The sequence below is a fragment of the Sesamum indicum genome, linkage group LG11, assembly GCF_026168435.1.
Source record: "Sesamum indicum cultivar Baizhima isolate 11 linkage group LG11, ASM2616843v1, whole genome shotgun sequence".
NCBI lineage: Eukaryota > Viridiplantae > Streptophyta > Magnoliopsida > Lamiales > Pedaliaceae > Sesamum > Sesamum indicum.
This window is the reverse complement of record NC_142667.1, coordinates 16,551,331-16,571,807: the sequence shown is the minus strand read 5'-3', so window position 1 is coordinate 16,571,807 and position 20,477 is coordinate 16,551,331. Positions and strand designations below refer to the sequence as shown.

At 36.9% G+C, this 20,477-nt stretch overlaps 3 protein-coding genes, 1 long non-coding RNA gene and 1 other non-coding gene across 7 annotated transcripts; 2 read left to right on the top strand and 3 right to left on the bottom strand.

Moving 5' to 3' along the window:
• Positions 1-59: 59 nt before the first annotated feature.
• LOC105174579 (PHD finger-like domain-containing protein 5A) lies at positions 60-2,296 on the top strand. The gene is made up of 2 exons (XM_011096725.3): positions 60-546; positions 1,662-2,296. The coding sequence occupies exon 2, from the start codon at positions 1,692-1,694 to the stop codon at positions 2,022-2,024; it is 333 nt and encodes a 110-aa protein (XP_011095027.1). The 5' UTR covers positions 60-546; positions 1,662-1,691; the 3' UTR covers positions 2,025-2,296.
• A 593-nt stretch (positions 2,297-2,889) lies between these two features.
• Positions 2,890-6,946, bottom strand: ACX4 (acyl-CoA oxidase 4). Its single transcript, XM_011096724.3, has 13 exons — positions 6,744-6,946; positions 6,485-6,589; positions 6,203-6,309; positions 5,924-6,001; positions 5,705-5,828; positions 5,499-5,572; positions 5,351-5,410; positions 4,999-5,108; positions 4,509-4,668; positions 4,208-4,284; positions 3,665-3,836; positions 3,485-3,577; positions 2,890-3,316 (listed from the first exon to the last, which is right to left on the bottom strand). Exons 1-13 carry the CDS (start codon positions 6,769-6,771, stop codon positions 3,185-3,187), a joined length of 1,320 nt encoding a protein of 439 aa, XP_011095026.1. The 5' UTR covers positions 6,772-6,946; the 3' UTR covers positions 2,890-3,184.
• Positions 6,947-7,447: 501 nt separating this feature from the next.
• TRNAA-AGC (transfer RNA alanine (anticodon AGC)) lies at positions 7,448-7,520 on the bottom strand. Its single transcript has one exon. It is a non-coding gene; the product is annotated as a tRNA-Ala (tRNA).
• Positions 7,521-7,691: 171 nt separating this feature from the next.
• LOC148785149 (uncharacterized) lies at positions 7,692-9,094 on the bottom strand. Its single transcript, XR_016062923.1, has 2 exons — positions 8,326-9,094; positions 7,692-8,245 (listed from the first exon to the last, which is right to left on the bottom strand). It is a non-coding gene; the product is annotated as an uncharacterized LOC148785149 (long non-coding RNA).
• A 427-nt stretch (positions 9,095-9,521) lies between these two features.
• Positions 9,522-20,424, top strand: LOC105174577 (uncharacterized). 3 transcript variants are annotated; one of them, XM_011096720.3, is made up of 24 exons: positions 9,529-9,785; positions 9,883-10,010; positions 10,622-10,706; positions 11,354-11,407; positions 12,222-12,313; positions 12,419-12,522; positions 13,231-13,306; positions 14,099-14,549; positions 15,048-15,380; positions 15,486-15,683; positions 15,817-15,915; positions 16,010-16,079; positions 16,744-16,871; positions 17,097-17,370; positions 17,448-17,671; positions 17,743-17,867; positions 18,044-18,161; positions 18,358-18,413; positions 18,519-18,612; positions 18,697-18,883; positions 19,009-19,080; positions 19,167-19,267; positions 19,360-19,422; positions 19,953-20,424. In XM_011096720.3, exons 1-24 carry the CDS (start codon positions 9,741-9,743, stop codon positions 20,058-20,060), a joined length of 3,285 nt encoding a protein of 1,094 aa, XP_011095022.1. In that variant the 5' UTR covers positions 9,529-9,740; the 3' UTR covers positions 20,061-20,424. The 3 variants fall into 3 exon arrangements, 2 of the variants coding, with proteins under 2 accessions (XP_011095022.1, XP_011095024.1); XM_011096722.3 differs by lacking the exons at positions 9,529-9,785; positions 9,883-10,010; positions 10,622-10,706 and having other exon boundaries at positions 12,222-12,275; XR_016062871.1 differs by lacking the exons at positions 19,009-19,080; positions 19,167-19,267; positions 19,360-19,422; positions 19,953-20,424 and having other exon boundaries at positions 9,522-9,785; positions 18,044-18,169; positions 18,697-18,738.
• The last annotated feature ends 53 nt before the right edge of the window (positions 20,425-20,477 follow it).

The following is a 20,477-nucleotide window of genomic DNA, read 5'->3' as shown; positions in this document are numbered from 1 at the left end:
TTCTTCTCTTTCTCTACTGTTTTTGGTTCTTTCTTTCCATGTTTAACTTGTTAATCTACTATTCTACCTCTTTGTTATGAATGCACGTATTAGAAAGTATTTGTTAATCTTAGGAACCAAACATTTTTATAATAATTGCACTTCAATCTTACCAAAGTTTTGAATTCAGAGCAATGACTTTTTTTTGCCACACAGCGTCACAGGTTTTATTGTCCAACAGAAAGTTCATTTCAAATATTCCTAGCCACCGAGTGGTTAATCCCAATGTAGCTTCGTGAGATTAAAAGACTTGAAAGTCAAAGGAGGAGGTCAGAGCTCTTAACACTGTTGCTTTTAACAAAATGAATGAAGGAGCCCACATAAACAGTGTTACTTTCTGAGGTGAGTGATGCAATTAAATGGAGATGAGGGATTAAATGATAAAACCCAGCTCATGAAGATACATATGATTGACCTAGAACAAGAAAAAGGGGAAAGGAAAATATAAAAGGCGATCAGACTTCCTTATCACGTCTGCGCAGTTCAATCGGCGCCTCGTCGTTGCAGGTTCTCTCTTTTCCCTCTCATGCACTTCACGCGAGCACATGAACACTGAGGGATTCTGTGCCCTATTTTGTGATTATGTCCTGATTAAATATGTGATCAATATTTTTCTGTTTGAAAATTATGTGGAATAAAGAGGAGAGACCGAGGGTTTTATATATAATCTTTACAGCGCTTTTAAGATAAGATTCAAGTGAATTTTCTGTTTTAGAGTAATAATTTGAGTAAAATATAACGTGTATTGAGAAACCTTAGACTTTAAATGGGTGTATTTGTCGTGAAAGCAATGAATTGGAGACATCTAGGAACCTTGTGGCTGCTCATCTTAGTAACTCAAGTGATAGCTTAAAATTCTCAGTTGTTACTGCAACAAAGTATCCAATTTTTAGCATTTCTAAATCTTAGAACTAAGTCAGCTGGCAAAAGTGAAAAACATCTGGACTTTTCATGTGATGTGGTAAGGAACTTCCGACGGTGAAGAACCGAAAATGTGCCCAAATTTTATTGGATTAATCTTGTGTCCTTACTCAAGCCAATATGTTCTCCATTATTATAGTGAAAGGGTGTCGGCCTCTTCCTATTCACCAGTTGTGCAAGTGATATAGGTGCTATTTATGAAGTCGTACAATGGGCGGTGCAGCCCACTAATTTATTAGTCTTTCCTGCATAGCACGTAAAGTATATCTTTCTTTAGCTCAAACTCTCTAGAAGGTCTACAGCTCTTCTGGATGTTTTTAGACATATTTGTTTGTATGCTTGATTACTAGCAGCCTATATCATCATGCATCACTTATATCAATTTTGTATTATTCTTTTCTGTTGTGGAACCCTATGTTTGAGTTTTGAACTCATATTCTTAGTTAAGGACAAAACGAATGTTGTGGTTGTTATTGGAAAGGTGTCAAAGAAATCACAGTTTGGCTTTTTCATAGAAGAGAGGATGGTTTCTACCATATTGGCATGTGTAATTATGCTTTTTGCTATGGCAATATACAAAACCATTAAGGATATGATTCTTCTTTTTATGTTAATCTCGGTTCCTGCTTCCTCTGATAGGAAGAAATTATGTTCTTCATGTGAAATAAACTATTGACTGTAACATGGGTAATATCATGCAGTGAATATTTGTAGGAAGAGGTCCAGGGGTTATGGCTAAACATCATCCTGATTTAATCATGTGCCGCAAGCAGCCAGGAATAGCGATAGGCAGGCTATGTGAAAAAGATGATGGTAAATGCGTGATATGCGATTCATATGTGCGTCCTTGCACTCTTGTACGGATATGTGATGAGTGCAACTATGGATCTTTTCAAGGGCGGTGTGTAATCTGTGGAGGGGTGGGGATCTCAGATGCCTACTATTGCAAAGAGTGCACTCAGCTGGAAAAAGACAGGGATGGGTGTCCGAAGATAGTAAATTTGGGTAGCGCCAAGACTGATTTGTTCTATGAGAGGAAGAAATATGGCTTCAAGAAGAGATGATGCTTGCTGATTGTGGCTTTCCCCATTTTCATAGTCATATTGCTGCATTCTTGTGATGGGGAAATTGTTTGACATTGAAGTCACATAATTTTTTAGTTGATAACAAAACAACGGGGTCCCTTCTTCTGAATGCTGATATTCTGTAGTGTTCCTGGAAGATTGTGGCTGTATTTAGTTCATGTATATTCATCTTCTTGCATTTCTTTTGTGTTGATTGGTAAAAGAGCTGAGCTTCGTCTCGTTTTATTACAGAAAAGTTACTATTGATTGAACCCCTCTGAGATTTTGATTGGCGAAATTTGTATTTGTAGTATGTAAAATGTAAAAGGTACTAAAAGTCAATTTGGTTCGCAGTTCATGGTTTCATGATTGGGAAAATGCAAGCGCCCCATGTGATATGGATGATATTGGTACTGTGCGAAAAAATCCAATCAAGAAAAAATTTGCCAAATTACATATTTAATTTCCGAACGATTTAGATGCTGTTAGTGCCGAGTCTTCCACAAGCTCCTCATAATATCCGAGCTACTGGGAAGCCACCAAATATTTCAAGTCATTACACTTCCAAGAAGAAAAGCGTCCAACATGCGACTGGGCGGCTCAAAATTCGTAGGGGTTACATTATGCTAAGAACCCCTTGTATTCATCAGGGTTTGATTGAAGCGTACTGACTGCTGGGTAAAGAATATCACTGGCGGAGACGGACTTTAAATCTTCGTTACAACATTGCTTATTGGACCAGTTAAAGGTGCACTTAACTCTTAGAACGCCTTGAGAGCAACCTATTCTCTAAAAGACTCCCTCTCTAAATCCATTAGCCTTTTCTCCACAGAGGACGAAATGTCAGAATGTTAAAAGTCCACAATTCACACTGCAAATATAATGAATTATAATCTGGAGATGCAATGTCGATATACTAAAATATGTGTCAAACAACAATAGGCAGCAAAATTTAGTAGATAAATTTATTACAAGAACTTAAACTGGTCACAAACAACAGTTTCTCTGGGGCAAGTAAACTTTATGCTTGCGACTCCATTATGTTGGTTTCCTTAAATTATACATCAGAGCCCAGCTAAGATCCACTGTTGGCCACAACTTAGACAGATCCCCCAACTTGAAGCATGATTTTAGCATCCTGGGCATGAGTGCGAGCAAGTTTAGAGACGGCTCCGGTTGCTCAATGCAGCTGGCTTGAAACTGGCAATGCCAGTTATCTCCCTGCCTGTTACCAAGGTGTTGATGTCGTAAGTACCTTCATACGTGTATATAGGCTCCAAATCACAGAAAGCCTGAGCAAAAACCACCAAAGCAAAAAAATCAAGTCATCAGCTACACATCATAACTTGAACTAACCAAGGTTAAAACTCTAGTGCGTTCTAGGATGACACATGGCCGAATATTTTATATATATCCCTACTTTGGGTAAAAATAATATAGTACAAGACATGCTATCACACCTTTGCAACGAGAAAGTCAGCCAAAATTCCATTGCCACCAAGTAATTCTCGCCCAAGAGAAACAGTTTCCCTAGCCTTCAAGCTAATCCAAGACTGACACAAACCATAAACCCATTGGTTAAGAAACCAAACATTAATTATTCCCCGATTCCCGATTAAATCAGAACAGCGACATTTTACCTTGCCCATGCTAGCATGACCAGGAGTCATTTTTCCACTCTCGTACAGCTTGCATAGACGCCAACCAACAAGAAACATTGCCTGAACATTACCTAACATGCGAACTAGTTTCTGTTGGTTGAGCTGGAAAGCTGCCAATGGAGCACCAAATTGCTTCCTCTCCTTCAGGTACCTTCCAGCATCAGACATCAAGTTCACATTAAAGCCTCAAGAGGGAATATAAAGGAATTAAATAACTGTACATTAAGGATTGATAAATTATAATTTCAATTGCTCTATGCCATTACAAAGAAGCTGAAAAACATTTCATTAAGATAATTCATGCATATTTAAAGAAGGCCAGTTGAAGCACAGGTTGGCAACAAGAACGGTCTGGTACTAATTTAGAGTCTGTGATTCAAACTTCACACTGACATAGTGGAGCAGAAAAATATCATACTTTTGACGACCAAGATTTGGTAAGGTGACCTTACGTTTTCCTTCTGATAATCCACTTCAATGAGTGTTTAAACCATAATAAAATTAAAAGGCATTATTAACTACCTGTGACACATATCATAAACGCCCATTGATATGCCAATAGGTTGCCAGGCGACCATGACGCGCGAAACAGCAAGCACCTATTTTCCAGATAAAGTTGAATCAGAAAGGTAAATATAGATTAAAGTATTAAACGTAATCGAGCAAGGGATGTAATATTACAACAATAATTGAGAATATATGCTAGTAAATTTGTTCAAGAGATGAATTATGTAAAGGATGTTTGATGTCACATATCCGGGCATTTAACATCTAAGAACCAAACAGAATATTGGACTGATGGTCAAGTACCACAATTTGATACCTTGCTTGTATCTTGAAAAGAATTAACTCCAGGAAGTCTGTCTTCGTCAGGGACAAAAACGCTCTTCAATAGAATATCACCATTTTGAACCATTCTCAGGCCAATTTTGTTTTCTATTTTAGTAGCTTGTAAACCTGGAGTGTTCTTCTTTAGGATGAATCTGTAGCAGATGCATATCAGCCATTAGATATTACAGACATAGATAGCTTTATTATACCATAATTCCAAAGTACATGACAGATGCTTTTCCATAAAGAAGATATTGCACCAAATATATCCGCCAGGTCTCGACCATTAGCAGCACAAATGCTGACTGGTATCACTTAGGAGAAAGGCCAGCAAAACCGCAATGAGCACAAAAGAACTAAAAGAAAAAGCTGATACTGATTAATTGGAAACTGGATTATCTAAATCGATGCGTTTCCATAGATAAGACTCTCAATTATGCAGAGAAGGGGCACAAGCAAGAGGCTATATTTTTTTCACTTACCCATTTATCTGATTTGTGGAGGTGTTTCTAGCAAAAACAACTAAAACATCCGCAAAAGTACTGTTGCCTATCCAGCGCTTTTGCCCATCAAGAATCCAGCCTCCCTCAACCTGATTAATTGAAAACGATAAATCAATCTACAATTGAAGAACATATGCAAAGTGCACACATACACACACTAACACAGAAGATATGCAATACATTTTGAACAGGATGAAGAAAATTTTTGGTGAGACTCCTTCTAAACAATCTATCCCCATGGTGACACCCCAAAACAAGTAAATATACCCAATTACCAATACGCAATGTTTGAAGGAAAGAGAGGGGGGTAAATAGTAACATTTATCCAGACCTTCCTTGCAGTTGTTCCCAAAGCACTTGCATCGCTACCATAATCAGGTTCCGTCAGAGCCTATGTCCAATCAAAACCATACTATAGTTATTGAAATATGGAGAAGGGCAAATGTTCAGGATATTATGCACTGAGAAGACTTCCTCACCCAACATGCTATGGTCTTTAGGACTGCAAGAGATGGTAAATATTTCTGCTTTTGTGCTTCTGATCCACACAGTCCTATCCTTGACAGACCAAGAAATCATAATAAGTTCATCAACACAAATAAACTGCAAATGACCTACAAATCAACCAAAACTAGCATGAAAAGAAAACAAGGACCATCAATCAAGAAAAAATAGCAAGACATACCAATAGTCAGCATTGCCAAAGAAGAATGAACCAAAATGAAAGTAGAGCAGCTGGCATCAACTCTTGCAACTTCAGCTGCAGCAATGGCATTTGCAGTAATGGAGAGGTTCGGACAACCATAGCCCTGAATTCTATATCCAGTTAGATACCACATGGTCCAAATTCTTGTAGCCATCATTCTAGGAACTGGAAGAAATGGCAAAGTTTCAGTTTAACAACCTTGATACTGCCACCGGCGATGCACAACGCTCCAAGCTTTGGAACCACTTCAAATGGAAATTCTGCCTTCTCCCAATACTAAAAAGGCACATTTACAAAACCATCCTTGTCAGAAACAAACCATGACCGGATCTATGCTTAAATCTATATGCAATTTTATGTATTTTGTGACACATAGCTACAGAACTTATAGCAAAAACATTCATAAAAAATGGGCAAAAATATTATGGTATGATATGAAACTGAAGACATAAAGTTTGATTACAGAACAAGAAGCACCTTCGCCATTATTGGAGCAACTTCTTTTTCCATGCACTCTCGTACTTTCTTCCTGACAGCTTGCTCCTCAGGAGTCAACAGATCATCAAACTGATAATAATCTGACACTGTGAGTTTCAAGAGCTCAGAGTTAGCACGGCGACAAATCATATAAAGCATCCAGAAACCAACTATTTCATAAGTGTCACAGGCACAAAATTTTAATTGCTAACAGAGCCCCAGATTGAAGGCCGCACATACATATCAAAGAAATAGATGAAATATTAAGGAAAAAAATCTTACCACAAGGGGGGAAGATGGAAGCTGGGGTTGCTTGGGGAAACGCGATGGAAACATCCAAGCCTGGCAAATCAAAATAGTTGCTCTTTGCCTCCTTGATCATATCCTCTGCGTCATCATTCATGGTATTATTCATCCAATTACATAAATGATACTCAACCATGTGATTACATAAAACTCATAATTGTAAAAAATAAACGGAAATGAAAAAGGAGAGACAACTGAATTGAAAACAAACAAGTCAAAAGGGAGAATAGAAAACCTTGAGCTTGGGAAAGAGGAACTTTCATGGCGACTGATTTCCAGAACCTGTGCGATAAAGGTGGAGAAGCAGAGTTGCAGAGATTTGGAGAGAAAAGCGAAGGGGTTGGAGATACTACAACAGTAATTAAATTGAGTGACGTTTTGGTTATTCTTAGTCAGACTTAGACGGGTAGTAAGGTTGGCGGATGATGAGAGAGATTGGATTGGCACGCACTTTAATACCCTTTTGCTTCATTATAAAACGCTGATATGACATATCACGATTCTCCCATTTTCGTCTGACATTTTCATATGTAGTCTAATATTAATAATAATTTGTATAAAAATATTAGTCTTGTAACGTGTTTATATATTTTTCTATAACTCATTCTTTTGAAATTAAATTTTAACTCAATAAAAGAAATATTTCTTTTTATTATATTTCAAAAGAATATGTTATAATGTAATTTATTAAAGATCAAACATAAATATGTTTGGTGCACAAATTACATAGTCATAATTAAGAAATCCTACGTAATGTTGTATTAAAATTAATAGTTAATAATTTATTAACTAAAAACTAAATAAGTACATATATCTTATTGCTACTTTTGGTGAATAAGAGCTCTTCATAGAATGATATATAAACGTAATCGTATCTTCCTCTCCTCTCCTCTAACCCAAAATAAAGTTGGTAGCCCCAAATCTAAGCAATGGAAAATGTGGAGATGCGGGGTATCGATCCCCGTACCTCTCGCATGCTAAGCGAGCGCTCTACCATCTGAGCTACATCCCCTGTTGACCTCATTCCGATATGACATTATTACACTCGCTTGTTATTTGTTTTCTATTGAACAACTACCAATATCTCAAAAGTTTGAATGCTATGCGCTACTGAATCCTTTTTTTTATTCTTTTTGATGAATTGCGATTTCATTTAAAAAAGCATTAGAAGGTTCAAAGCACATAGTTTCAATGTCACAAAACGCTTCTTGGGGGGATTTGGAAGGTGGAATAAAACCACACCAATTACATCTACTTGGCCACTGGGCCACCCTATGAGCCATCTCATTACAACTTGTATGAATTTTCTTAATTTCTCCAGCGAGAGGCCACTTTCCACAAAGTTTTTTGGCGCTGATAACTTTTGCCCAAGCTTGCCAGGTCACGTCGAGCGTTGCAGCAGCTAACAGAGAATCAGTCTCGAAAATGGCTTTGTCAATCTTTGCGTTATCCAGAATAAGAAAAGCATATTTTAACGCCAAAACTTCTGCAGCTGTTGGATCATGAGCCCAAATTCCCTCACTTTTTGCACCAATAATTGTACCTTCATGATTACGGATAACACAAGCAACCATCCGTTTAACCTTAGTAGGAAGTGCATCAAACAGTGTTCTCCAGATGAGGAGTTTGAAACGGTCGTGCACTTTGAGGCTCCAAATTCTCTTAGCAATTCTAATATTTGCATGATTTGAGGGCAGGCGACGCTCTTGGATGATCTCTCTACACCAACAGTTCTCCCTGAAAGTTCAAGAAAAGAGTTAAAATGAAGATATTTAGCTCCAAGAATTTGGGATCAAAGTTTGTCTTTGGGTTAATACATTTGCCAAGCATGTTTCCACACCAATGCTTTGTTGAAATCCCAAGCCTCCAAGATTTTGGGGCACAAATGCCATCCCAACATTTTAAAGCCAAATTTTGTTTTGTCATGACTAGCACCTCACCAAAAATTTCTAATAGTAGAATTCATTTTATCACACAAACTTTTAGGCAGAAGGAATGTTGATATGTGGTTGTCCAACTGATTTAATGAGGACTTCCCTACTCGCTTGTGAAAGATTTCTCATTTTTCAACCAGAGAGTTTTCCTGGGAGTTTATCAAAGATTTGGTTGAAAGTCTGTTTTCAAGATTGAGGCCTACAGAATGGGAGACCCAAATGGACAGCTTTATGCGTGCATTCTGGCATTTGCAACACAGCCTGAATATTTCTTTTTACAGAAGCTGGGATGTTACTGCTGAAATGAACAAAGGATTTTGAAGGATTTGGGGCTTCATTGGACCAGGTTGCATACGTGAGAATACAATCTTGGATACATTGGGCATCACCAATTTCAGCCCTGCAGAAAATAGTTAAATCATCAACATAGCAAAGATGAGAAATAGTAGGGTTATTACGACTAATTTTGACACCTTTAAACCTTCCTAAGTTTTCAATTTTTATAAGAATGCGAGACAAGAATTATGCGTAAATAATGAAAAGATAGGGGGGAGAGAAGGTCTCTTTGATGAATGCCTCTGGTTGGTGCAAAAAATCTAAAAGCCAATCCATTGAGAAAGAATGAGAATGAGCTTGTGGTGATGTACTCTTTGATCCAGTTTGTGAATATGCTACTAAATAGATATTCCATATTTTGGAATTAGTTTTTATTTTTTAAAAGAAAATAAAAAATTAAAAAAAATAAACAAAATAAACAAAAATATAATTTAAATCAATAAGGACATTTTGATCAGGCCACCATAAAAAATAGATGAAAACATAGCGCATACTAATGGATTTGGTTAATTATTAGTTATAAATATTTGAGCAGATATGTAAAATTTTCTAAAATAATTTTAGCCAAATACCATATTAATCATTTTGAAATTTCAAAATACAAATTACAGGTATATCTCCCACAAAATACATTTGCAAAAACACTCAACCAAATTTTTTCACATGCCGTTGAGAGAAACCCGATTAAAATGAAATAAAAATACAGCTTCCAGAATAATGATCGACCCGGCCCGTATATGCAGTTGCATAAACCCTTTTCCTTGCAAGTCCCAAGTCCGTTTGGGGCCCACGACAAATCATCCTCCGGCTCTGTGTAGCGTACAAATCGAGAAATCCTATTTCGCCAACTTCTTTGAAACAAACGGGAAACGCTGGAATCAACTATACGCTCCGACGTTCGATTTTCCCATACTAAAAGGATTAGCTCCGACGTTCGATTTTTCGAATACTAAAAAGATTACATGTTCGCAAAGCGCCTCATTCAGAAGGCCGTTCATCTTCATCAGGTTTGAAGATTGGCTCCTCTATTAATTATTCTGTCAGCTGAACGGAATTTCAAGTGTTTCGTTGTCTTGTTTTCCCCTCCTTATTTTTTCGATGCAGCATCATGAAAAGGGTTTACTGGCGTCCGAAGACGTGGAGCTTCGGATCAATGTACACTATGGAGTTCCTTCTACGGCCTCGATTCTTGCTTTTGATTCGATTCAGCGCCTACTGGCAATCGGCACATTGTAAGTTCACAACATATTTTTAGTGATTACTTCAGATTTTCTTTGCGCGTGTATTGACTTGATATTTGAACTGGAGATACGTCAACTTGTACCCTAAAATGTTTCCATGTGAAAGTGAGTCTAATGTGCGCATCAGTTATGCGATGGATGATGATGGACAAGTGAGTATTTAGTTCTTGATCGTTGATTAATCTTATTGGAGTTCTGGCAAGTTCTGTTAGGAAAAGCTTAAGAGTCTATGGTTCAGATCGGCTTACGTAATTCTCAATTGCATATATATCTTATGATCGTTGTTTTCTTTTTGAAGCTTCCCCTCATTGTGCTTTTTGTTGTGGTGTTGCTTCAAATCCATTAGTTTGGCTTGGTTTATCCCTGTTGTTTACCATAATAAGACTGGACTATGTTCATCACCATTAGAACTCAGGATATTTGGGACATTATTTTTCCAGTCTTTGTTAAGTAGAGTAAATGGCATAAGATCATAATCTTCAAAGATATATGCAGTGCTAGTGGTAATACTTTCATGATGTGGGCCTTTGTCTAGCAATTCAGAACATGCCTATTACCATCTGCAGCTCATTCCTGATAGTCTTTTTGCAACTTGAATGCAGGGATGGCAGGATAAAGTTAATTGGTGGTGATAATATCGAAGGACTTTTGATTTCCCCAAAGTTGGTTCCTTACAAGTACTTAGAGGTTTGTCTTCGATATCCATACTCACTCCAAACTTTGCTTGATGCTCTAGAAAATCTGCCTTTTGAAATTCAACTACAACTGTGCTATAAACTGAACTTCCTTCTATGTCTGATGCCTGAGGCACTTAAAATGATCATCATTATGAGCTTTTCAGTGGAAAGATAATTTTGGGTAATTTGTGGACAGAGAAATTTAACTGGCTCAAACAGTGTAAGTATTGCCCTTGAGAGGATGTGCTACGTCAAAGAATTTCATCAATAGGTGATCAAGAATGTCAATTGTTAGCTGATTGGTAATACTGTAGTAGTCATTAACTAAGATTTGATGACAAATTAGGTTCTTATTCAAGTCAATTGGCTCTTTGTATTCTTGGCGATGGGCGTCTCATGTCTGTTGGATCAAACCCACTCTGCACTGTTGCTGAATGGCTTTGTTCATATCTTGATCTTTAGCGCTCCCGAATTCGAACGATGTCTTTCTCTGGTGTTAATAATCATTATGTTTTTAAACAAGTGTCATTCTAAGCCATGTCTTGCTAGTTATCTCTTCAGTTGCACTATTAATTTGACTGCTATTCACTTGTCAACTAGAGGTTGAGATTCTAAAGCATATTGCACTTCTGATTTTCCTCATTTTTCTGTTTGCAGTTTCTGCAGAATCAAGGTTTCTTAGTTAGCATTACAAATGATAATGATATTCAGGTGTGCATAATTCTCTTGATCTCCTTTGGTTGGTGTAGGATGAAATGCTTCTCATTTCTGTCATCTGGAATGCACAACACTGTCTTGTGCTTTCTTTATGTTCTCATCATTGTAGTTATGCCATGTTAAATTTTTTTCTAACACTGGTTACATCCTGAAAATTGATATGGAATGTATTATTTTCTTAGTTCCCTCACTTACATAGGCTCGTCTAGTTGCCATGTCAATAAATTTTCTTGTTAACCTAAGTATTTGTGCCAGCATAAGGATCCTAAAAGTATAAATGTTTGTCTTCTCCTGGCATGGAGTTTTTCTTTGATTGCTTTCATCTTAAAGCATTTTTCTCTGTGAATGTTTTTCGTAAATAGCATATATCCTTACATGTCAATAATCTTTACTCTCCATATGCTTTCACCTTGAAATGGTTCTCATCATTCAGGTCATATTATACTTCTGCATATACAAAGTGATAAGTGGTAATGCATTTGATCCATCAGTACTACTTAGTTCAAACTTTTAAGACACTTTTTTTCTTATAAGAGATTGGGATTAAAGTGTTAGTATTTTATTGCTGTCTTGACAGAGAAAGTATTCGATCTACGTGGGTTGCCTATTCAGCTTCTAGACTTTTATACATTCTTATCATATCAATATCACTCAGTTAAACTCTATGATCCATAATCTAGCATAATAACATTAAGTCTTTCAAATTTTAAAATAAAATAGCTTCTCAGGAAGTTCAGATTCAGTGAGGCTTCCAAATAATTGGTTTGGGATAAATAGCTAACTATTTGAAAATCCTTCCACCTTTCAGGTTTGGAATCTGCAGATGAGGTCAATAGCTTGTAGTTTCCAGTGGGAATCCAATGTAACTGCCTTCTCTGTAATCAGTGGCTCGTCGTTTATGTATGATGCTGATATGAGTAAATTTTGCGTTGCATGGTGTTGCAGACCACCATGGGGACTGGTATTTGTTTATGCCACATGATACTTGTCTCTCTTCTGTTCTAGGTATGTTGGTGACGAATATGGGTTAATGTCAGTTCTGAAGTATGATTCAGACGGTGGAGAGCTTCTGAAATTGCATTATCAACTATCTTCAGATTCTCTCGCCGGTTAGTACTTTAAAGAATCACTAGTATTGCTTAATGGCATACATTGTTTACTATCTAGTAATTGCTTAAACATACTCTCACTTGGTCATTTTTAGGTTTCAGTTGTTGCTTGCCCTTATTGGTATATTGAATCATTGATCATTATCATTCTACTTGTGACAAGTTGATTTCTCATTGTCAAGACTTAAATTTAATGTTTCTCTATGAACAATTATACTAAGCTCATCAAAATAGTCTGATATTCCCTAGGTCCAAACTGCTTAGCAAACAGATAAAAACTGGTAACTGGGAGTCACCTAGGATATTTCAGAGAAAGTTCTCCAAGAACATATTTACAGTTAAAGACTAAGGCATTAAGTATGGAATTTTGGTTTTAGAATGCATCTTATGGAGTAGGTTATTCCAGAACTCTGAAAATCTCTGTCAGATTATTTGCATTTTAAGCTTCATGCCATATAGAGAGTAAATCTTCTATTGTATCATCAAAGACTGTCCACTCATTTACTTTATTGAGTAAAAATTTTATATCACTCAAAGCTCTTAAAATCATTCCTGAAAATTTAATCAGTTAGATAAGGTGTGAAAGACGTGCTGCTCTGTTTCATGTGTAGTATTGCTTCCTTATCACGTTATTGCTGTCTTTGTAATTTTACATTTAAATGGCATCACATATACATTCAGCTTAGAAGTTTCCTGTTTATTTCACAGAAGCAACTGGGTTCTCAATCTCTAATCGGCAACCTATAGTTGGACTTCTTCCTCAACCCTGTTCTTCCGGGAATAGGCAAGATGTGATTAGTGTCTATTACTCTTTCTCTTTTTTCTTTTGTTTCAGTTTACACAAGAATTTGCATTTTGAGTTGACTGAGTATCTTGAAAAATCTAACAAGGACATATGGAGAAACTGACAACTATTTTCTCAGAGTCGGAGGTGAATTTTCTGATCAATTTTCTAACTGAATTTACCTTTTGAAGCTTTATTTGTGCTCCTGTAAAGCTTTGCATCATAGGCTGCTGGTCACACTTGACGGGGTTTGCATAGGAGCCCAAGTGATCTCTTGTACTCATTATCTGTTTCATCTATCTTCCCTCTCTTTTCTCTCATTTGAGCCTCCTCCGAAATTTTCTATTTTAAGTCGAGCGAGTATCTTCAACAGTTTATAACATGCGTGGCATATGGAAGAACCTACAACAATTTTCTCATAATTGAACTTTCTAATTAATCTTTTATCTTGTTGGAGCCTGCCCCATAAGTGTTGGACTATATCCAGTTGGTCTTCAATCTTGCCTTTCACAGTGTTTTCTGTCTTGTTATATTGATTCCCATGGCTTTCATATTGATGTGGGTCCCAAGTGTTTTTAATAGGTCATTTGGTTATGTTTGTTTAAGTGGAGTATTAGTAAATGAAGAATGAGGGTAACTTCTTTCTCAGAAAAATATTATGAAATAACCTAAAAAGGAACATGCAACTATAAAAGTGGGATGGAGGAAGACAAATTTTGGAACAAAAGTGAAGCCCTACTTCTTATATTGAGACTTCTATGGAATTTTAACAAAAATATTCTAAATTTTCAGGCTACTGATTGCTTATGAGAGTGGGCTGATTATTCTTTGGGATGTGGTTGAGGCACATGTTGTTATTGTTCGAGGTGATAAGGTCCTCCAACTGAAAAACAAAGTTGTTCCTCCAATTGATATAGATACCAATATTGTTGGTGATGAACTTTCCCATAACTTGGACAAAGAGATCAGTGCTCTTTGTTGGGCGTCTACTGATGGGTCCATTCTTGCTGTTGGATATATAGACGGGGATATTTTATTTTGGAATACATCAAAAGATTCTTTAGTTGGCGGCCAAGAAACTAGATCATCATCAAATGTTGTCAAGCTACAGTTGTCATCTGCTGAAAAGAGACTCCCTGTCATTGTTTTACACTGGTTGGATGACACTAAATCCTGTCATCGTCCAGAAGGTCAGCTTCTTGTTTATGGCGGTGATGAGATAGGATGTGAAGAAGTTGTTACGGTGGGTTCTCGACTTGATGTTTGACAGATATTACATTCAGTCCCTATTATAAATGTACCTTTGACAGGTTAATTCTGAATATCTAAATTATGGAAGAAATACTATTGGTCCACTACCTTTTAGATGTTGATCCAGGAGAAGCACTCTTATATTAAAATGTTGGATTTCTTTATTGGGGGATCAAAATTCACTTTGTTTTAAAATTAATATATGTCAGTGATCTACAAACCTTGATAATTTGATTTCCTGCAGTTCTGTAAACATATGTATCTCCCCATAATTTTCCTGCTAACCTGATCCATGTACTGAATAAAATAACTCTATTTCCAATACCTTTTAAGAAATCAATTCCACCTACGCTTATATACTTTACTATTGTAGATTGGTCTGTGATACACCTCAGTGAATTTAATAAACAATCTTCTTGCTGGAAGTTCAAACTGATGAAACACTAGACATTGTTAGTTTGTGATATTCTCAGAAGTTCTTTGGTTGCAGGTTCTCAATCTTGGATGGTCATCTGGAATGGAAGCAGTAAGATGCATAGGTCGTGTAGATCTCACTCTTACTGGCTCTTTTGCTGACATGATATTGATTCCATCTGCTGGTACTACGGGAAGTGATGCAAATGTTTCCTTATTTGTATTGTCTAACCCTGGGCGTATACATATTTATGATAGAGGCAGCCTGTCTTCCTCAGACTTGCAGTCCAGGGAGGAACAACCTATCTCTGCTATAAACTTTCCTGCTGGAATACCAACTGTTGATCCTCGGATGACAGTGGCAGAGCTTTTTCTTATACATGGAACCATAGAGGGCATAGAATCCAAGGCAAGTTTCTATGCTATGTATGCCTTTCCTGTTCCATATCTTTTTCAGGAGTTGTTAGTTATCCTGATCCTGAACTGACCTAGTCATGCTTCTATGTCTAATTAGATAGCTGCAATGAGTTTAACACAGGGGTGGCCTGCGAATAAAAAGTGGCCATTGACTGGGGGTGTAAGTAATCATGTATCTTTTGGCAAAGATAAGAAGGTCCAAAGACTATATGTAGCAGGCTACGAGGATGGATCAGTTCGAATATGGGATGCTACTTATCCAGTCCTTTCGCTCCTTTGTATTTTGACAAATGAGGTTGGAATTTAATTGAACTCAGGGAACTCAAAATGGATAAAGATAAAAGAAATCATTCTTCTTATTATATTGTATCCAGTAGATCTTTCCGCACGTGTATTCAAACAATGCATGTATTTCTAATGAATGGCAGGTGAACAGTGAAGATCTGGTTGATTCTGGTGCCTCATTGACCAGAGTTGAGTTGTGCTCCTTCACATTGAGATTAGCAGTTGGCAGTGAATGTGGTCTGGTTAGAAGTGTTTCTTAAATGTCCAAACACTCAGCAGCTAGACAAGCTTTTGTTTTGTGCTATTTTTATTTATTCTTGGTTTAATCTTATACAGGTCCAACTTTACAACCTCCGTAGCAGCAACGGGACAAACTTCCATTTTGTTACAGAAACCAAAAGAGAAGGTGATTTTAACTGTCTATCTCACTTTCTTTGATTCTTTGAAGCACCTTCATCACAAGATTGATGTCATTGATTGGATTCAAGTTTGAGAACTCATATAAAAACTTATGGTCTGCAGGATGCTCTGCTCAATCCTTGATCTAGTTGATTCTAGTCTATTTATAAAAATTATGATCAGGATGGAGGGTTCTGTTTTGAGCCATGGTGCATAAGTACTAATTACATTAAGCAAGATTGGTATTCCCAAGTATCCTCTGCTATTTTTGTTTGACACCATCCTCATTCATAGGAATTACAAGCATCCACTTAGGAATTAGATTGAGTTACTAAGTCCAGTGTTCTACAGTGCATTGAGATTCTGTATAAGATATCTGGTCCGATATTTCAATCTTGGTAGATTCATATAAAACTTGAGCAAAATATTCCAGGCCTATATGTTTTGACATGTTAGAATAGCTCAAAAACATTGTGGAGTTGGTTCATTTGTTCTAAGAGCCCTATTATTTGACAACCTTGAAATTGGATTATAGAAGGTAAGTCCAAAGGAGCTTTTGAAAAGATATTAGGAAAAGGGAGTTATTTCACAAAATTTTTAAGGCATATAATGTCTTAATAAATCAGTGGCCATATGTTTTCTCAACTTGATATTCATCATCATTTCTACAGTTCGCAGTTCTTCTCGAGTTCAAGGACCTAGGTGCGAAGCTGTTTTCAAACTTTACGAATCAGGAGTTCAGGCACTGAAATTCACAATCAGTGGATTCAAACTTATCGTTGGATATGAATGTTCACGAGTGAGTAATATCTTTCTAGCTTTTCATATAAATCTATGTGTTTATGAAAGGCCACCTAATGAGGGCAGTCCTCACTGTGCTAGATTTCACTTTGCCCTGACTACCTTGTAAATGCTTTATTTCCTGCTCTTTTGGAGGGAAGTCAGGGTCATGAAATAGGTTATATGTTCCCTCTTATCCTTGGTTAATTGGTATTGAGGCTTATGTACATTATCTTTGTTTCAGATTGCAGTGATCGATGTACATTCATTATCTGTTGCATTTATAACAGAGTCTATATCCAACTCACCAGTGATATCGGTACTCTGGAAAACTTTTGCTTCTGAAAATGCTAGAGTTACAAATGAATCGGTCCCCAAAATCCCAGAAAACTCTACAGGAGAACATATATTCATTTTAACTAAGGACGCAAGTCTCTATATTACTGATGGTCGTGGCATGATTATCTCAAGGCCTGTACAGTTGAAGAAGTCAACAGCAATTTCATTGTATGTTATAGGCAAGTATTCCCCATTAATGTAAATTAAATTTTCTTTCTCTGAGTGTATGTATTACTTACTGGTAGTTATACTTCAGAAAGCCGGGCAGCAACCCTTAGGTCTGTAGATGACAAACAGTTGTCAAAGGATGGTGAGTTAATAAACGAGCTTTCACAGAGTGGTGCTCAGGGGAATGAGAAATGTGAAACTGAAGAGCACTCTTCGGATAAAATTCCATCTGCACAGAGCTTGAAGGAGTCATTTATCTTGCTTTGTTGTAATGATTCACTACGTATATACCCGGCCAAGTCTGTGGTTCAAGTAAGCCCCCCAATTTTTCCCATTTCCATGCCTTTGATTATATGTTTTTATTAACATGATATGGTTTCTAGGGAGAAAGTAAATCTATTTATAAAGTCAAACTTTCCAAGCACTGTTGTTGGTCTACAATTTTCAAGAAAGATGAAAAAGTTTGTGGACTCTTAGTATTCTATCAAACAGGAGCAATGGAGATCAGGTAAATCACTCCATCTCAAATTTCTGTCAGTTTATACTGTATTTTCATTATCCAGAGGATTACTTATTAGATTCTTATCAGAAGTCTTAGCTTCTTTGTTTTGAATGTTTCTCAATGACATAAATTAAGAATAGCAGAAATTAACTAGAAGCTATTATAAACCTATTCTTATACAGATCGTTGCCTGATCTGGAGTTGGTGAAGGAATTCTCTTTTATGTCAGACTTAAGGTGGAACTTCAAGGCTAACATGGAAAGAATGATCAGCTCTACAGAAAATGGACATATTGTATTGGTAATGCTGTAAGGATTGTGCTATTAATAATTACTGCCAATCTCATGCCTACTAAACTTAATTCATATGGAAATTTACTGTTACTAGTAAATGTGAAGGATCTTGGAAAAACTATGTTTACATAAAGTCTTTCCTTTTCTCAAATGTCTTATGCGTTGCTGTGATAATGCATTTTAATGCTGAGCATTTTGCACAGGCAAATGGCTCTGAAGTGGCGTTTATTTCTCTATTAGTGGGTGAAAATGATTTCAGGTATCCTTATCATGTTCATGAGCAGATTCACCAATATGCTTATTTGAGCATAAGAGAAGGTCCAGAATACACTTTATAAAAAGAACATACTTTCTTTTTTTTCAGGATTCCCGAGTCCCTGCCTAATCTTCATGATGAAGTGCTTGAGGCTGCGGCAAATGCTGCAATTAGTGTTTCATCTGATCCCAAGAGAAAACAGGTCTTAAAAACTGATTCTGTTGGTTTCTCAATTTTTTTTATATTGCTTATCTGTTTTGTACAACTGCTTGGCTTGGTACTACAGGGAGGTAATCTTGGCATTCTTGGCGGCATTGTAAAAGGATTTAGGGGACGGAGATCAGACAAACCTACATATCATGACTCCAATTCTAACTCTAATTTTGATCGCCTAGAGGAAATCTTCATGACAGACCCTTTTCCAGAGTCATCAACCACTACAGATGAACAGGGAGCTGCTGAGCTTAATATAGGTTTCATGCTTCTCGCCCCACCCACCCCTTGTAATATTTTCTTACTCAGACATCGCACCTTACACCTTTGATGTGTCAGGATGGTGTCCTGTCTATTCTATGTGGCTAACAGTAAATGTTTACAGATGACATCGTAATTGATGAACCTGTGCCTTCGGTATCCACTTCCTCTCATGAAGTAAATAACAAAGATAAAGGTGCAGAATATTCTGTTCTTATTCAACTTGAATTTGTCATGTGGACAAGCCTTAGAGTAAGTGGAGATACTCCTTTTGATTCGCAGATGAGAAAAGTGAACGAGAAAAATTGTTTGGTGATGGTGCTGACATTAAGCCGAGACTTAGAACACGGGAAGAAATCATTGCCACGTACAGAAAAGCGGGGGTAATTTGAGTTTGTTCTTTGACCACCACACTCTGACCACATAGGGGCGTTTTAATCATTTGGTTTGTTTGATCTGTTTTTCTTATTTCCAGGATGCCTCCTCCGTTGCTGGACAAGCCAGAAACAAGCTTCTCGAGCGCCAAGAAAAGCTTGAGGTAAACTCACCTTCAAAAGAATGACATAAAGCTAGATGTATTTTACTGATATTAGTAATGGTAATGCGTTGGTCTAGACTGCAGTCCAAAGTAGAAGATAAAGAGGGACTAACTAAAAACAGAAATGGATATGCAGTAGTACACAAAATTGCGTTTTAAGGCAAAGTTGTGCAATGTGCTAAAATAGATATGGAATAGTACACACAAAAGAATGACACAGAGCTACATGTATTTTACTACTCGCATTAGTAGTGGTAATGCCTTCTTGCATTAGAATCCAGTGCAAAGTAGCATGAGGCAATGGGGGAAAAGTCTCAGTAGATGCGGAAAGGGGAGAGGAAGTGCTGAATGTTACCTCTTGGACTTTGGCATATAACTATTGATGACATCTCTTCTCTTTACTGTTTCTTAATAGTGATTTATCTCCACACAGAGATGCCAAATTTATTTCAGTGTATTGATTTCTGTGTGATCATTAGAAATGTGATTTTCGTGGAGTCTGCCGTAACAATCATCATTTTTTTCTTCAGAGAATCAGTAGACAAACTGAAGACCTACGGAATGGAGCCGAAGACTTTGCATCTTTAGCGAACGAGCTTGTCAAGGCAATGGAAAAACGAAAATGGTATCATATATAGTAGCATTCCAAAATAAATGCATTTCTGCCAGATTTCCCTCACAGCAAGTTCGTAAGGCTCATAAAAATGATGAGGGCCTAAAGCATGTCATCAGATCCTTGGGTTCATTGCTAACTCAGGAGCAAGTAAATGCAAAACAGTTTGGAAATTTGGAAAAGCAGAACTTTCTGTAAATCTAAGGGTTTGCAAGTGACCTAAATATGGTGCAGCAGAATTACTTATGATCACCTTGAACAACTAATGGACGGGTGAAGTACAGTCTTGTGACTGGTCCTACGTATGTAATTTTCTTGTACATTGAGAATGTACATAAGTGTTCTATGTTTTCACTTATTATCAAAGTGATTTAATCTCTTTGTTTTCACTTATTATCAAAGTGATTTAATCTCTTTGTTTTCACTTATTATCAAAGTGATT

Bases quoted from the DNA above. Each gene is read 5' to 3' on its own strand.
- LOC105174579 (XM_011096725.3), top strand. From the start codon at position 1,692: ATGGCTAAACATCATCCTGATTTAATCATGTGCCGCAAGCAGCCAGGA.
- LOC105174577 (XM_011096720.3), top strand. From the start codon at position 9,741: ATGTTCGCAAAGCGCCTCATTCAGAAGGCCGTTCATCTTCATCAG. The intron at 9,786-9,882 runs GTTTGAAGATTG...TTTTCGATGCAG, and splicing joins AGGCCGTTCATCTTCATCAG to CATCATGAAAAGGGTTTACT. The intron at 10,707-11,353 runs GTTTGTCTTCGA...TTCTGTTTGCAG, and splicing joins TTCCTTACAAGTACTTAGAG to TTTCTGCAGAATCAAGGTTT.
- ACX4 (XM_011096724.3), bottom strand. From the start codon at position 6,771: ATGAAAGTTCCTCTTTCCCAAGCTCAAG. The intron at 4,669-4,998 runs GTAAGTGAAAAA...CATCTGCTACAG, and splicing joins TCCACAAATCAGATAAATGG to ATTCATCCTAAAGAAGAACA. The intron at 3,837-4,207 runs GTAGTTAATAAT...TGATGCTGGAAG, and splicing joins GTTTATGATATGTGTCACAG to GTACCTGAAGGAGAGGAAGC.